Source organism: Triturus cristatus, chromosome 4_2, assembly GCF_964204655.1.
Source record: "Triturus cristatus chromosome 4_2, aTriCri1.1, whole genome shotgun sequence".
Lineage (NCBI taxonomy): Eukaryota > Metazoa > Chordata > Amphibia > Caudata > Salamandridae > Triturus > Triturus cristatus.
This window is the reverse complement of record NC_140586.1, coordinates 361,336,538-361,356,504: the sequence shown is the minus strand read 5'-3', so window position 1 is coordinate 361,356,504 and position 19,967 is coordinate 361,336,538. Positions and strand designations below refer to the sequence as shown.

General features: G+C 45.5%; 1 protein-coding gene across 5 annotated transcripts in view; it reads left to right on the top strand.

Annotated features, from left to right (window-relative positions):
• Positions 1-15,252, top strand: part of LOC146833887 (protein FAM163A-like) — a 241,993-nt gene extending 226,741 nt beyond the window's left edge. For all 5 annotated transcript variants that reach the window (XM_085601785.1, XM_085601788.1, XM_085601786.1 and 2 more), the window contains exon 4: positions 11,777-15,252. In XM_085601785.1, the coding sequence (XP_085457911.1) occupies positions 11,777-12,154 (378 nt within the window). In that variant the 3' untranslated portion in view covers positions 12,155-15,252. The remainder of the gene's footprint in view (positions 1-11,776) is intronic.
• Positions 15,253-19,967: the final 4,715 nt, after the last annotated feature.

The window sequence follows — 19,967 nt, the reverse complement described above, 5'->3', positions numbered from 1 at the left end:
TAATCCTCATTGACTTATGTGACATTCCCTATAGACTGAATGACACATACTTGTATGATTCATTGTCTCTGTATATTGTGTGTGTGACACCCTACACTGATATGAATAGCGCTATACAACAAATGAAATGCATATGATAGGGGGCAAAACACAGAGACATGAAGGCACTGTTGGAGGTTGGTAGCAATGGTATCTGCTGAAAAAGAGGTGCCAAAAAAGACTTTCACACTAGCGCGCCGCTAAAACACGATTGTGTGTGTCATGATGTCTCACTCACTGTCACTTACCTGGTCGCTGGTGAGTCACGCGGTCACCGGTGGTGGGTGGCTGGCAGACTGGACACTAACGCTGCCTGGCAGGCTGGCAGCAGGCACGGTGGCAGTGGCTGGGCCTGGCCGCTGGCGGGCCTGGGGGCTGGACTCTGAGTGACTGGGGCCGGAGTGACTGGGGGCTGGGGCCGGAGTGACTGGGGGCTGGGGCCGGAGTGACTGGGGGCTGGGGCCGGAGTGACTGGGGCTGGAGGCGCTGGAGCGAGGTGGGCCTGGGCGGCTGGGCCTGCGGACTCGTGTCGTCGTTACTCGTCATCTGTCTTGCTCTCAGTCTCACACGTCTTCACTGCCTGCGGGCACGCCGCTACTGCACAGTACTGTGTGAGGTCGGTGACTGCTGCCTGTGAAGTGCTGCACGCTGCACCCGCACTGACAGTGACTCCGCACAGTCACTCATCGTCGTCCGACCTCAAGCAAGCAGAGTCAGCACTCAGCAGACAGACACTCAGACTGAGTCTGTCACAGAGTCTCTCTTGAGTCTCGATTCAAGTAGATCGCCGCCGCCGAAAAGACCGTGCTCAGAGAGGAATGGAAATTATTTTAAGTGAGGAATCTGAATGGATGATGGTCCGCTGAGGTCACGCACCGTGATGCACGCACGCAGGGGCTGGCCAAAAAATGATTCCCAGGGCCGTCATTGGTAGCGTTTTCGCGCGCTACTGGATTGACGGCCCTGGGGGACCCCCACATTGACCCGTGCACTCACGCGACGGACTCCTCGTGGTCGGCTCGGCTGTAGTAAATGCGCATCCAATATCGGCGCCCGCCCAGGCCAAAAAAATGCGCACAACCATCTAAAACAAGCCCAAAAAGTAGCCCCCCGCCAGGCATGGTATTTTCCCGCACAACTGGGAAAAAAGTCGCCCAATTGTGCGGGAAATAGCCCAATCTGGCAACATTGAACACGAGTGAAGTGCTGGGTTAAGATGGCAAAGTTTAGTAAAAAGAAGGATAGGACTACGATTGTGTGGAACCAGGGCAGTGGGGGCCATTTTGGAATGGGAAGAGGAGTGCTTGGTGCAATGTGAGAAATTGCGTGAATACGGGGACCATTTTGGAATGGATTGGAGGGTGCACGTGGGAATGGTGAGAATTTAAGAGAAGCCTAAGGATTATGAAGGCATAAACCAATATGAATTGCAGTTTAAAAAGCAATCTAAAGAACAATCAGTTTGCATATTAACCGTGCAAGCGAAAAATTAGAACAAGTAAATTGCAACATTAATGGAGCCAGCAAGAATGTTCGAGGGAGAAAAGTCTATGTATTTGGAGTGCAAGGTTAAATCAGCGTTGTCCAATCTTCTGTCCTGTTCAGGCCTTTACGAATTGAGTCAAAAGTGATAATTGCTTTCAATTCTTCTCTGTTTAGCATCTGGGCCATGTCACCACCACGTTGTGGTAATTTCAGTACTTTCAAAACAGTCCATCGGATGTCATCTTCGTGGTGATTAGCTTCCCCGAAGTGATCGACGAGGGGCGCGTTTGGAGTTTTGCACCTGATTCGGCTTCTATGCTGGCAAATTCTCGTTTTTACTTTTTGTGTGGTTTGGCCAATATAGATCTTTTGGCAAGGGCACATAATTAAGTAAATTACATTCACTGTGTTACAGTTGGAAAAGGAATTGCTGAGTGCAGTGATGTTATTGAACATGAAACTTTTGCCTTCCATAGAAAAATGAAAGCCTCTTCAAATAGTTAATACATCACTTGGCTGGAGTTAAGAGTCCATCAGCCCACCCTTTTTGGCGGAGCTTCGTCATCTGAGACTCTAAGGGGTCAAGGTCTGGGCCCACAATATCGAGCCAGCCGGCCCTGCCGGGTGCCCGACCTGATGATCCCAAGGTAGAAAAGAACTCCTGCCACGGTGTGTATTCCAACTCGTGAAGACTCTAATAATGTGCAGTGCTCAAATGTGAATGTGCATTAAAAATGACTACGTGGGCAAAAAATATGTTTATTAAGGATTGACCAAGTGTCATATCTAAAAGAACAAATAGTCTTGAAAAAATTGACTATTTCCTGACTTTGTCTCGTTAGGTCGACATGTTTCAACCGATGTGGTCAACTGACCCGGCTTTCTTCAGGACCTAAATTGATGGAAATCAAGGCTACTGCATATCATATACCCACGCTTTTAGTGGATAGGGATGTCTAGATTACATGTAACCAAGACATGAGGTGGATTAGGGATGCCATCTCTTGGAATACACACCGTGGCAGGAGTTCTTTTCTACCTTGGGATCATCAGGTGGCATATTTACAGGCCCCTGTCATTTTAACAACGTTCTTGTGGTGGCAGGGTCTTCACCATATTTACACGGCGGTGTTAAGCCACCTTACGTGGCTTAACGCCGCCTTGTAAATAAGGCATCTTTTCACACTATACTCAGTGTGAAAGGGGTGGGCGATGGGTGTTGTGGTGGGTGTTCTGCCGCAATACCGATTGATTTTGACACTGCCACCTATTAACAAGGGTGGAATAAATAGGAGACAGCACCAAAATTAAGACTAGGGAAAACCTGGTCTTAACATGGCAAAACTTCTTTATTTCTCCTCGTTTTTGCTGTTTCTAGGTGTGCTGTGCAGGAAGGTGTCTCTAACAACTTTTAGTAAGAACACGCAACATACAGTAATCAGACTGACAAGTCCTGGAAGCGTACGCAATCCAGGATAAACTGCAAGCGAGATCTGTCAGGAGTGGATCCATGTTCATATGAAGCAGCGAGGGCTCCCTGTAGGCAGGAGACATGTCACCCCTTAGAGGCAATCATGTCATTCTCACATGACATTTCCTTTACAACAGTGCGAGGCAGCTGGAGTAACGCAGTTGAGTTGTAAAGCTGTATGACTACAGGGCAGTCGGGCAGGGGAAGAGCGTGAGAGTTAGCAGGAAAGAAAGAAATGCCCACAAGAGGTGGAAGAAGATCAGCCCAGCCATGGATTTTCCTTCCTTTCACAATTCTTAGGACCGGGCGACATTTCAACGCTCTTCGTCTGTCACACATTCTTGTTCTGAACTATCCAGAAATGAACCAATACCCTTTCCTAGATCACTGCCACAAACCAGCTCCATGGAATCATTTTCTCAGATGAGATCTCTTGTTTCATGGTATGACGCATCTTGCACAACTCCTAGCCATGTTCATTTATTAATTGAAGGACTTTATTGGTTATTTAAAAAGTCTGTAATTATGCAGGACCTGCATTATTTGGGATTTTTTTAAATTCCAAATCCAGCTCCATGCTGTCTTGTGATCTGCCTCAGATTTTAAATCCAATTTAATATGAATTTCATATGCCATTGGTATTTCTTACCCCACCAGGTGCACTCCCACCACTAGGCCACGCTTTGGAGTATATGTACAAGGAAACGATGCAGCGCGGAGCTGTGAGCAATTTAGCAGTGCCACGCTGTGTCATTTGAAATATACAGGGATGCTCCGTATTTACAAGAATATGGTGCACCCAAATGTTTTCCCTTGCGCTAACGCTAAAAAAAAGCTGCCTAGCACCAACACAGACACCCTTGCGACATGGTGCAAGGGTGTCTGTGTTGCAGGGAATGATTGTTTATGTGCAGGAAGATACAACTTCCTGCACATTAACAAACTTTAAAGGAATGTTGCTCTTTCCACATTTGCTGCAGAATGCCGAACTCATAAAAAAACCAAATCGTTGCGCCAATCAAATGCCTGCTTTCTCATGGAGTTAGTTTTTGGCGCTGCCTCAGATTTACACATCCGTGTAAATCTGGGGCAGCGTCAAAAAGGAATGGGTGTTCCGGTGGAATGCCCACCGCAACACCCATTGCACACCCCTTTCACGTAGATACCTGCATGAAAGGGTACCATATTTACAAAGCGTCGTTAAGCCACCCAAAGTGGCATACTGCCGATTTGTTAATATGGAGCTGGGCATTGCGCCTCCGGAACATCGGTAAAAGTGACACTACTGTGGCACAATCCCCTTGTAAATACGTCCCTTTGAGTCTGTCATCTGATGGACCTAGGGGAGAGCATGTTGCCTTACAGCTAGAGCGGTCAACCTTGAAGCTGGGGAACCAGGTTCGAGTCTCAGCAACGACGCTAAACATCCTGTGATTCTGGGCAAATCACTCAATCTCCCCGTGCCTGACAAAAAATTAATATGTCCTCATGTAACAAAACTGGTGCTCATGTAAAGCGCTCTGATACCCGATGTCTTGGGTCTAGTTCGCGCTATATAAAACTCTTTGATAAAAAATAAAAATAATGAGGTTGTTCAAACCCAATGATTTAAAAAGGTCATTCTCTTCCCCCATCTTTCTCACGCTGGAATTAGCCTTGGTTGTACATGGTATTCTGTATGCTTCCTTTTTAAAGGAAAATTCTGTCTTAATGAAGTGCCTTCCTACCAATGTTCTCTATCTGCATGCTCGTTTAAGTCATCACTGAGTTAAAGACCAGTGGTCTTCCCTATAAACTATGGCTCAATTGTAACCTTGAGACTTCAGGCTAAGACAAACCCATGTCCCGATCCTTCATTCTTGCTAGGATGCCTTGCTTGCATGTTTTGGATATATACATATATATATATATATGTAACAAGACCATTAGACCCATAGTATTCTGGGTATACCATTATTTTGAACTAATAGTGGTTCTCATTGGCATCATTTAAATAGTTTCAATGATTGAAATCACTACATCCAATTACTGTTATCAACAAACCAAAAGGCCAACACCTGTGTCATTTTCAGGTATGCAGAATTCATCAAAAATGTTTAAGGCATTTCATACTTTCAGAATGTAGGAAATATCATGCAATGTGTCCCAAGTAAAGAAGAAACCACAAGCATTTTCATGCATGCAGTGACCTTGTTGGTATGAGGGCAGAAAGTGGTTAAACAGACCACTTTGTCACTTGGTTCCTCATTCTAAGGGCCTTATTTACTAGATTTTGCTATAGGGCAGCGGCGCAGGCCTTCCTGCGGCGCTTCCCTACAGTAAAAGAAAAGGGCAGCAATGTGTCGTATCTATCAGATACGGCGCATTCCTATCCTTTTTGCCTGCGCTGGCGCACAATGGACTGCTATGCGCCAACACAGGCACCTTTGCACCATGGTGCATGGGTGCCTGCGCTGCAGGGATGATTGTGCACAAAATCAATCAAAAAAGGCATTTTACACTCTTTATATGTGCTGAAGAATGCAGCACACATAGAAAAAGGAAAAACGAGGAAAAAGAAAGGTATTTCTCCTTGTTTCGCCATGTTTTTGGGGCTGCCTCAGGGTTATGATTCCTTGTAAATCTGGGGGTGTCAAAAAACCATCGGTGTTGCTGAGAATGCCTAAAGCAATACTCACTGCACGCCCCTTTAATGCAGAAAACTTTAAGGGAACAATATTTACGAGGCAGCATTACGCCATGCATAGTGGCTTAGTGCTGCTAGGTAAATATGGAGTAAACCCCTGTGCCACCGGAGCGTCGTAAAAACTGATGCTCTGATGGTGCAGCCTCATAGAAAATGAGAGAAGGTAGACCCTATCTAATAAGCTGCTCTGTTGTTCACCAATCCATGTATCACCATTTAGGTTATCGAGACCAGCTGCACATTTGTACACACCTTACGCTGGTGATCACTCTTGCAATATTCAAATTTCAGCCATTTCGACCACACTATATGCATCCTAATTGAGTTTATTTATCTTTCAGATGCCCCTATATTGCTAATGTCCTGATGAGACCCTTGCACCCTGGAAAGGGTCGAAACGTTTTTGACAACATAAACAACAAACAAACTATGGGGCATATTATCAAGGAGGGCGTTAAAATTATCGCCGTTTTAGCGGCAGGAAACAGCCGCTAAAACAGTGATAATGGGCTTGCTAATATGCGTTATAGAATTCCAATAGAGGGCCAGGTTAGATGTGCAGGACATCTAACCTGGGCTTCTATTGGAATTCTATAACGCATATTAGCAAGCCCATGTTTGTTGCATCTAGGAGCAGGCATTTATTGCCCTTGGATTCAATGAAATCTTTGTTTGTTTTTAACATACAATTTATAAATCTCCTTTTACTCCTCTGCTGTCCTCTTGTTTTAGTTTCCTTTTTCACTTGTGACACATGGAATGATTTTTCTAAAATTGTGAAAGTATGAAATGCAAAACATAAGTCTTGGCCATTTTGCTTTGTTGATGACAATAATTAATTGGAGATAGCGATTTCACTAATTATTTAAAAATATTTGAGTGATACCAATAAGAACCTCTGTATGTTTTGGATGTCAATACAACCATCTGTGTCCCTTTTGGATATCTGTGGTTCACTTTATTTCAGCTGCACACAGGAAGATATCTACCCTCACTTTTCACATCCAATGTAAGCCAGCAACCTCATTTTCCGAGACAAAATATAGGTTGTAATGCCAAATGCCTCTTAGGCCTGTTCTACTGGAAGTGATGGATTCCTGGAATAAAGAGCTTTGTTCTGTTGTACTGTGCTTGTTATGTTATGTATTGAATGCCTCTTCCTTCTTGTATAGATCATCAGATGCATGCCCTCATATAGACCTTATTTATGCAAACAAGTTGTAGAGGTAATTGCCACGTGTATTACCAGTTGCCTGTAATGTGAACAACTCTAGTCCCACCTAATTGCACAATTATGGAATTAGGGTCCATTTTATTCTTGGCACTGCTTCACGAGACACTAATTACAACAGGATAGGTAACGTACTTACTATCTGATGTTCCAGATGCTCCTGAAAAGGAGGGGTTTCACATTCTGACATAGCCACAAGCTGGCCAAAGGTCGCCATTCACAGCTACTCAGGGGGGTTTCACATTCTGACATAGCCACAAGCTGGCCAAAGGTCGCCATTCACAGCTACTCAGGGGGGTTTCACATTCTGACATAGCCACAAGCTGGCCAAAGGTCGCCATTCACAGCTACTCAGGGGGGTTTCACATTCTGACATAGCCACAAGCTGGCCAAAGGTCGCCATTCACAGCTACTCAGGGGGGTTTCACATTCTGACATAGCCACAAGCTGGCCAAAGGTCGCCATTCACAGCTACTCATTACACAAGAGCGATACAGACCATCTTGGCTCCAGCCGCACTGAAACTTTTGGCTGCACTCGATTGGTGGCTGAATAGCTCAGTGGTTTGGTGCATTTTAAATATTATGGGGCTTATTTCCTAGTTTTTGGCGTAGGGCAGCACCGCAAGTCTTCTGTGCCGTATTTACAACAATACGGTGCATTCCTGTCCTTTCCCTTGCGTTGGCACACAATTCGGTGTCAAGTGCCAACACAAGCACCCTTACACCCTGGTGCATATGTGTTTGCGTTGCATGCAGGATTGTTTTTTGGCAGGAAGAGGTCCATTCCTGCAAAAAAACTATCCATGGAGGATTTTTTCTCTTTCTACGTGTGCTGCAGAATGAATAGAAATAAAGATATTTCTCCTTGTTATGCTTTTCATGGGGAGGCATACCGTTTTGAAGCATTTCCAGGTTTACAGATCCTTGTAAATCTGAGAATGTGTCAAAACCCATGGGTGTGGCGTGATAAAACCCACAACACCCGTGGAATGCCCACCTGACACAGTGTAAGACAATGCGGCGACTTGCAATGCGTTGCCTTACACATTATCTACAAGGCCATTAAAATTTCTCGAAGATATGGGTCTGCACTCTGTGCCACCGCAACGTCAAAAAAAGTGTTGCACCAGCAGTTAAAGGGGCTTGTAAATAAGCCCTAAATTTAGGGTACGAGCAAGTTGTCAGTCCTCAGATGACAGATGTTCTAATAGAGTAATGACTGTAGTGACATGGATTGAAGTCACTTAGATTATGTGTAACAAGTGAATGATATCAGTTGTACTGCCAAAGTTTGTCCATGGGTTTCCTAAGCTGCTCGTTACCAGAAGCAGTCACTTGTGTGCTGCACAACTGAACGTACAACAAACACTGACACATTTGGTGCCTCAATACTGACAGTCTGGAGCGGAGTGTGGAGTTACCACAATTCTAACAACACATTTACAACTAACAGTGCATAACTCACGCTCTGGCCCACAGTTCTTGACCTTGGAATATATTCTTTATTGCTTGCTTTGTCCACCGTGGGTCCCTTGCTCTCCATGCCACTGGAATCAAACTATCCTGACTGAAGAGGGGTGAAACCCCGAAACCGGTCCTAGGATGCTTGTTTCCAGTCCAGGGAGGACCTGGCTTGGCAGTTCGGGCTGGACTGTTCCCATGAGGCACAGGGTCAAGACTGATTTGCATATGGCTGGGTTCAAACTGGAACGGCATGGTGAGCAAAAAAATGATGGATTTAGGCCCAGATCTCTGTACTGGGGTGAATGTACGACATTGTTCTGCATTCTGTCCATCAACTGTTGTTTTTGCATTTGCCCACCATTTCACCAGGAAGATTAGCAACTGTATATTCAAGACTTGTCTGCAACTCTATAAACATTTAAGTCTTGTGTGCAATGTTCCCTCTAATTATTTTTGTCTTGGTGCGGGAGCATAATGTTTATTAGTGCGCTTTATTTAGCTGTGTGCGGAATCAATATTGTAAATATCCACTTTGAGATGTACAGCCCCCAGTAGTTACCACAGAGAGGGATAGGGACTGGGTTTCCCATCAATAAAGTGGCACAGTATGGTAACATTTTAAAGCAGACATATTTTGGTGTTACTTTTTATTATTAGTATCCTTTACTCCAAATTACATTGGGAAATAATATTGGTTAAAACCTAAATAGAATTTTATAGAGTTTCTTTCCCTTGGAATTAGGATTTTGTAATTAGGGCATCTGTGACAAAGCATACTGTCTAAAGCACACAGGAATAAATCTTTGGTCAAACCTAATGAGATTTAAGAAGAACTTTACAGGTATTTTCTGGGGTCTTGTATGTGGGGTTTTAGAGAAAGTAAGAGGTACATTTTAAAGAATATTTGTTCAGTAACCGTTGTGAAAAATTAAAGGCATTTAAATACAGTGGGACTTCACATTTCTAGGCCATATTGAGATACCAACATTTAGCTGGAAACACTGATCTTATATGGCTACAATGTTAACTTAGAAGCACTACTTAATTTGTGAAAGAACAAGTGCTGTGCCCACCTTTTCCTCAGAAGCCCACCGGTGCCACTGTTGAATGTCGGGGTTGCTGAATACCAAGGTTCTCTTCTCTTGATTCACCTCATGCTTCCTTCATTTACCACAGTCCTCCTCCACCCCTTTATCTCACTCTTGAATGTTGCTTTTCCTTCCTTCTTTTTCCCTGTGTTACTGTTTTGATAATTCTGATAACTACAAATATGTTCCGATCCCCAATCAAAAGTGCTGGTGGGCCCCACCTGCAACCATCAGTTCAAATAAGCACAGCATACAGTGGAGCAAAAGGTATGGGAAAAGGTGGATTTTCCACTCAATCAGAATGGATTTAGAAGGCAGCTCTAAACAAACAGATAGAAATGGGGGCATGACTGCCTCATACTCTCAGCCATCTTTGCAGCAAGGACTGCACAATGAGGTTTCGAAGAGACTGCTCGCAGCATGATAAATGGTCTCAGTAGGGCTGGACCACTGGAATATGTGAAAGGTGTTTTGAGAATGTTTAGTAAACTAGAGGTCACTGGAAGCATGGATACGGCTCCACAGTGTTAGCCTGTTTTCATTTAGCAGATTGTCTGCTTTTCTTCTTTCCATTTCCTTTTTATCTCTCAAAGTCTTTCCCTCCTTTCTTACTATTTCTCCCATTCTTTATTCCTAGTGCTCTGTATTCCTCACCTTTGGTTCCTCTGCCTCTTCTGTATCCTTCTGCTATACCTGGCTTCCTCTTTCGTTTCTCTCTTTCACTTTACACAATTTGTCTTTATCTCCCTTTCAAATATCAGCATTCTTGAAATAAATGTGGGCAAGTGTAAACAACATGCATCTCATCTATGTAGTGAGATATGTATTTTTTTTCTTCTTCTGATGCCTCAGTCCCTATCGGCATTGCCATATCGGGTCTGTAGACAAACATAGCACATTTAACACATGTAATTTGGATACAATTGGAGGCTGAAACACAGTGCATCCCTAAAAACACCTGTTTATGCACACATGACAAACACCAATATACATACATCCTTTTTAATGCTATAGTTTATAAAGCACCCCATAGCCTAATAGCCTAAAGATAGCAGGTGTTGTACAGATGGTTGAGGATCAAATTTAAAATAGTAGAAAAATAGAAAATACACCAAGTGAAATGCTAAAAACCATAGCTAATTGCAATGATGCACCAATATTCACTCTTCCACCTCCACTCATACTCACTTTTTATGACTGATTTGTGTTATCTTTAGTCATACATTCTCCTCTTCACCAAACTGTGTGATCCTAGGCAAGTCACTTTACCTCACTGGGTCTCAGTTACCGTATCATTGAAAGTACAAGTTCCTAGACGTAGACTATCACATATATGAGAAGCTATATTTCACATGCACATGTATTAAGTTTACTTTTCCTGCGGAAGTGAGCTGAGTCTGAACCCAGTAGCACGTTCTAGAACCTTCTCATAGTATACTATGTGTCTGTGCCTGTGGGACAATAGTAGGATTGAGATATCCTTCTGGTCAGTGCGGAGATACATTGGCAGAATAGTATATTTTCTTTGTGCTGGGAAAGATGGATTTGCTGCAGATCCGGACTGACGTAGCAGCGAAGTCTTCAGCAGTACTTAGAACCAACCTACCAACAACCATTTTATTTTGGACATTGCACATATATATCCATCTCTCTATCTGTCTGGGTACCCGAGGCAAAACAACCTGCTGAAAAGGTCTCAGTAACCTCGTTCTTCCGTTTATTTTGCAAATCCTAAATAAACTTCACTTAAACCATACAAAATGAGTGAACAATGCTTCTGTCTAGAAGGGAAGACAGGAGAATGCATGTTTGTGTTACAGAGAAGCTTATTTAATGAGAAATATCACCAATGCAAAGAAAAACCTGACATCTCACTGCTGCATTCAGAAATTAAAACATGTCACTTTGCATGTTTTTAGAAACTAGCCATGCTGCTTCTCCATTCTGAACTTTGAAACTTTACAGTTTAAATAATAGGAAACCTGGCCTAACGCGGAACCATTTACCAGCACGCTTAAACTTATGACAGAATGTTGACAAAGAAGCAGTTATCAGTCATCTGCCACATGAGAAGTGCGCACGCGGTAAATCCATCGCTGCGCGGCATCAAGAATGAAGTTGAGCGGCCGCGCAGGCGCACACCTTAGAGGGAACTGTGCTTGTGTGTCCACTGAATGCATATGTGAACTTGTCTTGTCAAACCAGACATTTGTACGCTCAGGGTGCCTAGTTACTGTGACCCGACTAAATTTTCGTTACCTACTGTTGGTAAGACTAATCAAACGTTTGTGTTTCTCTCGTCCTCTATAGTATTACTGCTGCAAGAAAGATGAACCCGAAGAGGAGGAGGAAGAGGAGGGGCGACCTGATCCTGCCGTCTGTTCACGCTTCCCTTGTGCAGCACACAGCCTGGATGGGCAACAGGAGCAACCCACTGAACCAAATCACCACCTGCCACAGGCTACTCGCAACATCTGCCCCACCTGCTCCCCTTACGGCTCCCCTTTTTACATACGGACGGCGGACATGGTACGCAATGGAGGGGATAGGATCACCTATACGCCTACGCTCTACAAGGACACTCGGCCACTCCTCAGTATGGGTGGGACTCAGAGTCAGTCGGTGACCCGACCAACTCTCAGCCGCAAGGCCTTTGCCAGCCCCAGCGCTATCACCACTGAGGTGTGAACAACCAATTTACATGAAGCATGGGCACCGAAGAGGATATCCACGTAACACTTGGGTAGATATCCTTCCAGGATGAGAAACCCCAAGAGTGAACACCCCTAGGACCGAACATGTAGACACTATGAAGAAGGATTGAACTTCCCAATTGCCCTCAGATCCTGAAGGCGAGGAAATGTTGAGCTTTAAACCTTTTTTTCAGCATGGGATCTTTTATAGATTCACATGCTTGCATCTCCTGCCAGCTGAAGGGGATAATCAACATAGCAATTACTGTTTTGTCACCTAGTTCTTCAACTTACACTTGGGACTTTTCTATATATCTTCTTGAGGGCTATGAGTATGTATGTGAACAATAATATATCTATGTGCCAAACAACAGAAACTCTTCCAAGAAACTTGGGGCATCAGTTTTAACAGAGTGAAATGAGTGAGATCAAAGACTGCAGTACGCGTTGTGAGGCCTGACCATGCAAAGACCATGACGTAACAGCCTAGATGCAAATGACAATGGAAAGCATCATACTTTTCCACTCCTACTAAAAATGGGGTGACGCTAGGCTGGCCTGGAATGTTTTCATTACCTTTTTCATTATTATTGGATCGGGTGAGGGAGGTGGGTTTGGGTGCACGCAGGGACCAGCAGGAAGAGGTGACAGCCTTGGACTCTTATACTGTGCTTGTGTTACAAAAACCTGATATGCAACAACCTCTGTCCCCACCCCAATCTCCACCCCGAATTCCCTAATCTTTGTGCGTAGAGAAATGGAGGATTTAATCGAGAGATCTGCCAAAATGTGTCCGTGGCATGTGGGACAGGGACAATATGCCAGGGCAGTCAGTCATCTGACTGTAACCACACGACTCCCATCATTGTGTAACCAGCTTTTAAGACTTCACAATGCAAAGATCCGGCAAAATTAAAGACTTCTAGTTCCCCCATCATAATTTAAAAATCATAATTGATACATAGGCCTAGATTTACTAAGCCTATGCGTCACCCTTAAGTCGCCCTAGACGACGGAGAGCAACACAAAAGGCTTATATTGGAATTTACAAAGCCAAGCAACGCCTGATTTGTATGGCTTTATAAAGAAAGAAATGTGACGCAACACAACTGCTTGCTGCTCATTACGTTACATTTCAACTTGAGAGGAGTTCCATGGGTGGAGCACGGGCATTTCCATGCATCCACCCATGGATTTTGGAGCATTCCCAGATTTACTACAGCTGGTAGTACCTGAGAATGCATCAAAATGCTACGCCTTTCGCCAGTGAGGCGAAATATTGTTATTTCCCTTCGTTATTTTCTCTTTCCACATGTGCTGCATTCTGCAGCAGACATAGAAAGAGGAAAAAGCCTCTAAGCATTGTTTTTGAGCCGGAAGGTGCCCGTTCGTGCACAAAAACAATCCTGCCCATAATGCAGGCACTCTTGCACTGGTGCCTCCGTTGGTGGCAGGCAGCACAGAGTGCACCAGCACAAGGAGAGACCTGAAATGCTCCTTATATTTCTAAATATGGAGCATTTCTGCTCTCTCTTTCGTGCAACACAGCGCTGCAGCTTTGTTTGCTGCCCTTTGTTGCATGAAAAGAGTACATCATCCTCTTAATGTCCCGAAATGCAAATGCCAGAACACATCAACTGGCAAATCTAATTGCTGCCGGCTAGGGAATTTTGTGTCTATTGACCTGGCGACCGACATTTAGTAATGACCAGCTGTGATCACAGTCCCCAGACTCTCTTCTGCACACCTTGATTGACTACTGGCACTATAAGCAGTTTTCTACAAATCAACAACAATAATTAATCACCACTGGATTAACCACTAACTTTGGGCCATAAAGCACTTAACGCCTTATCCTGGGTAGTAAGTGCTATATAAAGTGAATAACAGTACAATACAATTCGATAACACAGTCCTGAAACATATGGGAAAATCTGATGCTAAAACAGTCCTTGATTGCTTGGATGAGCAGTTTACTTAAAGATCACTTACGCAATCACAACAAATTGTGTTGTAGGAAGCAGGGAAAACACCCTATTATGAATAGTTGACATATCACTGCTGACGGCTGTAGTAGTCTTTTATTTTACTGACTAATGTCAGGACTAATAAAGAAAACAGCAGAATTGAGTGGCGTTATTATTATTTTAACATCAAAACGAACGCGCTACAGCGTCACTATGAATGATGGAATTCAGGCACTAGAGCAAGTACTGTTTTAAAACTTATGTCATCCCAGGTGGTGTTCTAAACGCTGTGCTGTCTCCGCAGCTTAGGTCATTTCAGTGAAGGTGCTGGGTATGGGGACTGCTTCTGGGAGCCAGGGATTGCACTACTTAATATCGACAACAACAATATCATGGCATACTGATATCGTGGACAGAATATTGAGGGTCAAAATAACAAATGATTGGTGCATATAGAGATGAATAGTTACTATTGCTAACTCCACATCTACGTACCTTAAAGATATATGTACCGCATAGGTAACTATATATGGAGCTGGGTATAGAAAATCAAGACTTACTTACCTGATGATGTTTTATTTTCAATATTCTGTCTTCGACATTGCATCCCATCGATTTTGTTGATTCGTTATTCAGGGGGCACACCGAAGCGAGGGCAGCAAAAATTTGAAAGAATGATGGTGAGGTGGCACATTGCAAAGTATATTGCGTTTATGTGCTGGCCTCTCACAAAGAAGGCAGCCTCCACGTCTCATGTGTCCTTAAATGCTCTGCCAGGGACTTGAGCCTAAATCAAGCACCAGGTGCTACCGCAGAAGGGTATTGGTCGAACTAGAAGCATCCCATATCAGGCGCTGAAGCCAGAGACGACTCTCTAAAGGCCTATCATGAAAATATACCAACATTGGAGCAGAAAATGAAATAGTTAACGTTTCACAATTTGGGTTCCTGGTCACATCTCCCATCCCATCTCTCAGTCTTTTCTTCTTCTTGTATTTATTCCTCCTTTCTCGCCTCTTCTCCTACTCCCTTTTACCCCATAGTTCAAAACCCCCACAATGCCTGTCTTGCTCATTTGGTTATGAAGGATCTGTACCACGTCTCTAATAAAGGAGGTACTGCTGAATAACAACCCCATCCTGCACTGTGTAGTTTTTATGTTGCCTTGGTAACAGGCGAAGGAGACCATCACTTGCCCACTGTGTTTCCCACTACCTATCGGGGGTAAAGGACACATCTCACCAGTATGCGTTGAGTGAACAGCACAAGATCCCCTGGATGCAAGTTGTGCTGTTGCATGCAAGTCACAGCCCAGCCCCTTAAGTATTCCTGGACTCGAGGTAGCATCAACACCCCTGCCACATCCCCTCCCACAAAAAGAGAAATACCACATAACCTCTTTATTGTCAAACTTTTTGCTAGAAATCACACTGTATAACAAGTTACCTTCTCTTCTTTATTTGACTGCTCAATAAGCATAATTTTCTCTTGTTCAGAGTCATCCTAGCTGGACCCGAAAAGAAAGCCGCTGTCATCAGTAAAATAGTGCACTGCACTGCGGTCCACCCAGGCAAAAGGTCAACAGCAAGCATACCAATGGATCATGGAATTGGAGGAAATGTCCATGAGGAGAACTGAAATCCCTGATAAGTCCTGGAACCTTATTACACCATTGCAGTAGAGACTGGGGGAACTCAAGTAATCAGCCAAGGCTTCACCCACAAGGGACACAGATCTCAACTAACCATCTGCCCACCGTTTAATAGGGAAAATAGGGTAGCTGCAGGTAGGAATGTTACAAACAAGGCAAGGGTTGAAGGCTTATGGTACATTTGGCCAATCTCGTGCTCCTGGCGCTCTGGAGGCCATCTTGGACAAAGGTAACAAGTAAATCCAGTTAATGTGACCATTGCATTGAGTAATTTGACCATACACTGCTGTTTAGGGCAAACATTCATGTGTCAGTTTCATCCCAGAAAATCTGACAAGTCTTATGCGAGTTTGGATGAACATCTGCCAGAAACAAGGAGGAGCATCTTGAACTTTCTTATTTAAACTAAGAAAAAACTTTAAATGTACGTTCAAACACACGGCAAAGGGGTTTTTCAAACAGGAGCTCGTGTAGAGTTGTCAAGCGAACAAGTTATTGCATTTTTTTTTTTTAACAACAAATTTTATTTGGTCATTTTTCAATGAATCGGGCCGAAGACCCACATTGGCATAAACGAATAAGTGGACAATATGTGGAGCAATAGCTATTACCACAAAAATAATCAACATCTGCCAAACATGTAGGGAAACAAAAGATAAAAACATTTTGCAGACAGAGGTCAAATCACCTGATACAGTACATGATGCAGCAAGTTCCCTAGAGTCATCCCAAAGAAATAATAACGTAATCAAACACAATGGTTGGAGGCGTTGTAGGACAGGGGTTGGGGGGCAACCTTTATGAGTCATCATCGGGCAGGGGGGGCAAGTCTATTCCTCGATAAGTTGCCCAGCGTGTCCATATTTTACGATGTTTCCGGGCGCAGCCCCGGGCTTCAAAAACAGCTATCTCTGCCCCATGCACTGGTCTAATACGGCCTTCCATTTACCTAAAGTTGGGGGAGATGACGCCTTCCAACCCTGCGCTGTCTCTTTTGGCAATCGTGAGAGCAAGGAAGAGTAGATGTTGTTTATAGCGGTACCCACCAATGTCATCTGTAGAATGTAATAGGAACAGCTGAGGGTCCAGTGGAAGCACCCACCCTAATACCTCATTGAGGCACGAACGAATCCTGTTCCAGAAGGGATGCAAAGCAGTGCAGGTCCATACAGTATGGAAGAAGGACCCCTCCTCGCTGCCACACCGCAAGCACACCGGGGACTGAATGACCCCCATCCGCCACAGACATACCCTAGTGTAGTAGACTCGGTGCAGATATTTAAACTGGATGAGTCTGTAGCGTGTGGAGATCGCTGTGCCTCTAGGACTGGCAATCGCCTCGGCCCAGTCGTCATCCGTCAATTCAGGGATGTCAGCCTGCCAGGCCAGTCAGGTCTTGTACAGAGTTGTGGGGGAAGGGTGTCGTCAGGGTTTGATAAATTTGTCTGATTTTGTGCAGTCCAAGGACCCCCATTAATAGGCGGCCCTCCAAGGGCTGGAATTCGGGCAGGGCCTCTACATTACTGATCTGGGGGGATAGGGCGTGTCAGAGCTGTAAATATTTGTAAAATTGCGACCTATGAAGGCTGAACTCCGTTTGTAATTGTTGAAATGATTTTAATGTGTGACCCCTCATGACATCTCCTAGGGTCGAGATCCCTACCAGGTCCCAACCCCGAAACCCTCTCGGTGTGGTCGCAGTCTTAAGACATGTGCCCTGCCACAGTGGGGATTGTCAAGTTAGTCTCCCCTTCCAACCCATCTGCCTGGTCTTAACCCGCCACAGCTGAATAGCTAGTCTGCCAAACGGCGGAAGATGATCTAGCCTCGTATAGCTGTACAGTAAGTGGAGTAATGGGACATGTTCCATAGCGGCATGTTCTATAGCATACGCCGGGTCTGTGGGAGAATTGTACCATAGTTCATTGATCGCTAGGATGTGGGATGCGACATAATAGGAATAAATGTCAGCCACCGCAATCCCACCACAGTATGAGGACTGGGAACAAGTGCGGAGCACCACCCCACACCCCCATAGGAATTTTTTGGGGATATCATTCACTTGTGCAAACCAGGTATGGGGGATAGGATATGGGAAATTTTGGAGGTGATACAAAATTTGCGGTAAAGACACCATTTTGAAAATGGCCGAACGCCCATAAAGGGACAATGGGAGAGTGGATCATACTGCCGTCTCGTTTTTAAGGCTAACCGTTAAGGGGGTGATATTGGGACTTAGGGAGATGTAAATCCTAAGGTACTTGAACCCGTCTGTGGCCCGGGACAGCAGCGGCGCCCATGTTTCACGGTCCTGATGTCCGCACACTGGGAAAAGGACGGATTTGGCGGGGTTGGTGTGCAAACCGGTAGTGCTACCAAAGACCCGGAGGATTTCTAGGATACGGGGTCCAGAATACTACGGATCTGTCATGAAGAAAAGAACGTCATCCGCATATAACGCTATACAGTCTGACCGCGATCGGGACCAATCGAAGCCCCGAAGCACCGGGTCACTTCGTACCCAGGCCGCCAGGGGCTCCACCGCCAGGACGAACAGCAACGGAGATAGCGGGCAGCCTTGGGGGGAGCCTCTGTGGATCGGGAAAGGGCAGGAGCGGTGTCCAGCAATTTGGACCGACGCTGTCGGGTTCGTATACAAAAGGCGGTTGTATGCCCAGAAAGCGGGGCCCAAAGTTGGCTGCTTCAAGCATCTTAAAAAGATAGACCCAGCTTAGGGAGTCAAACGCCTTATCGATATCGGCTAGTAACAGGGCAGCAGGGTGACCTAGAGTGGGGGCTGCTGCGATGGCGTTGTGCACGCGTCTGATGTTATGCCTCGTAGCCCTCTGTGGCATAAAGCCCGACTGATCGGGGTGAATCAGGTCGGTGATGCACCCCTGCAGGCGATCGGCCAGGACTTTCCCCAGCAACTTTGGTTCGAAATTTATTAGGGAGATGGGGCGATAGGAGGATGGGTCCTCCGGGGGTCTGCCCGGTTTTAGAAAAAGCACTATTTCCGCATGTCGCCAGTCCCGGGGTAGACTTCCCAAGTCCGCGGCATCCTCTATGGTCGCCAACAAGTGCGGTCCCAACAAGGCCATGTGGGACCGAAGGAATTCCATGGGGACCCACTGGGGCCCGGGGCGCGACCTGGCCGGATCGCACCAAGTGCACCAGATAATTCCTCTAACGTAATGGGAGCCTCCAGGGTCTCCCGCGAGGAATCTGAGAGCCGGCGAGGCGGAATGTCTGTGAGAAACTCTGCTATAAGTTCGGCAGGGATCAGCTCCTTGCGGGCATAGAGAGATGCAAAGTGTCGTTCAAATTCGTCCGCTACCTCTCCCGGCGCCGTGTACAGGGACCCGTCTGGACCTTGGATCGCAGGCATGACCGCCGGGGCGCCGTCTGCTTGGCACAGTCTATGTAGCATTTTACTAGACTTATCCCCCCACTGATATATCCTATGTCAAGATGCCTCCCAGATCTCTTTGGCTTCACCTAGGAGGTATAGACGCAGTTCTTGTTGTGCTAGGAGCAGATTACGGTGAATAATGGGATAGGGATTGGCACTGAGTTGGGTAGACAGAGTCACCTGGCGCGCTTCCATGGTATCAAGGTGTTCCCGTCGCCTACGTTTCTCTTGTGTACGATAGCTAATGTCAACACCCCAGACGGTCGGTTTGAGGGCATCCCATAGCATCGTGTTTGAGGGGGCGGAGGGACCATTGTCGGCTATGTATGTAGTGATCGTTGCGGCAAGCATTTACTGATAGGCCGGGCTGCGGAGGGGCCAAGGGGACATACGCCAGCGGAATGGGGGCCTGCGTGAGCAAGTATGGAAATGCAGCATGACTACACGAGGTTGGTGTTGCACCTGAGAGAATCTATGAAGAAAAACCCGGGGAACAAAAAAGTAATCTAGCCGGGACTGTGACCCATGGACCGCTGACAGATATAAGTATTCCTGTTCGGTAGGGTGAAACTCGCGCCACAAGTCAGCCCAGTCTAATGTCGATACCAGGGTGAACAATTTGGTCGGACCATGTGTCACAGGGGTGTCCGAGGTGCGTTGTCTGTTGGGAGGCCCCATGGTATCACTCCAGTCGCCCCCCATCAGGGTCAACCCAGTCGGGAGGGATCCCCAGGCCCCTGACAAAGTGTCGATAAAACTGGCCCCCAAAGGTGGGGGG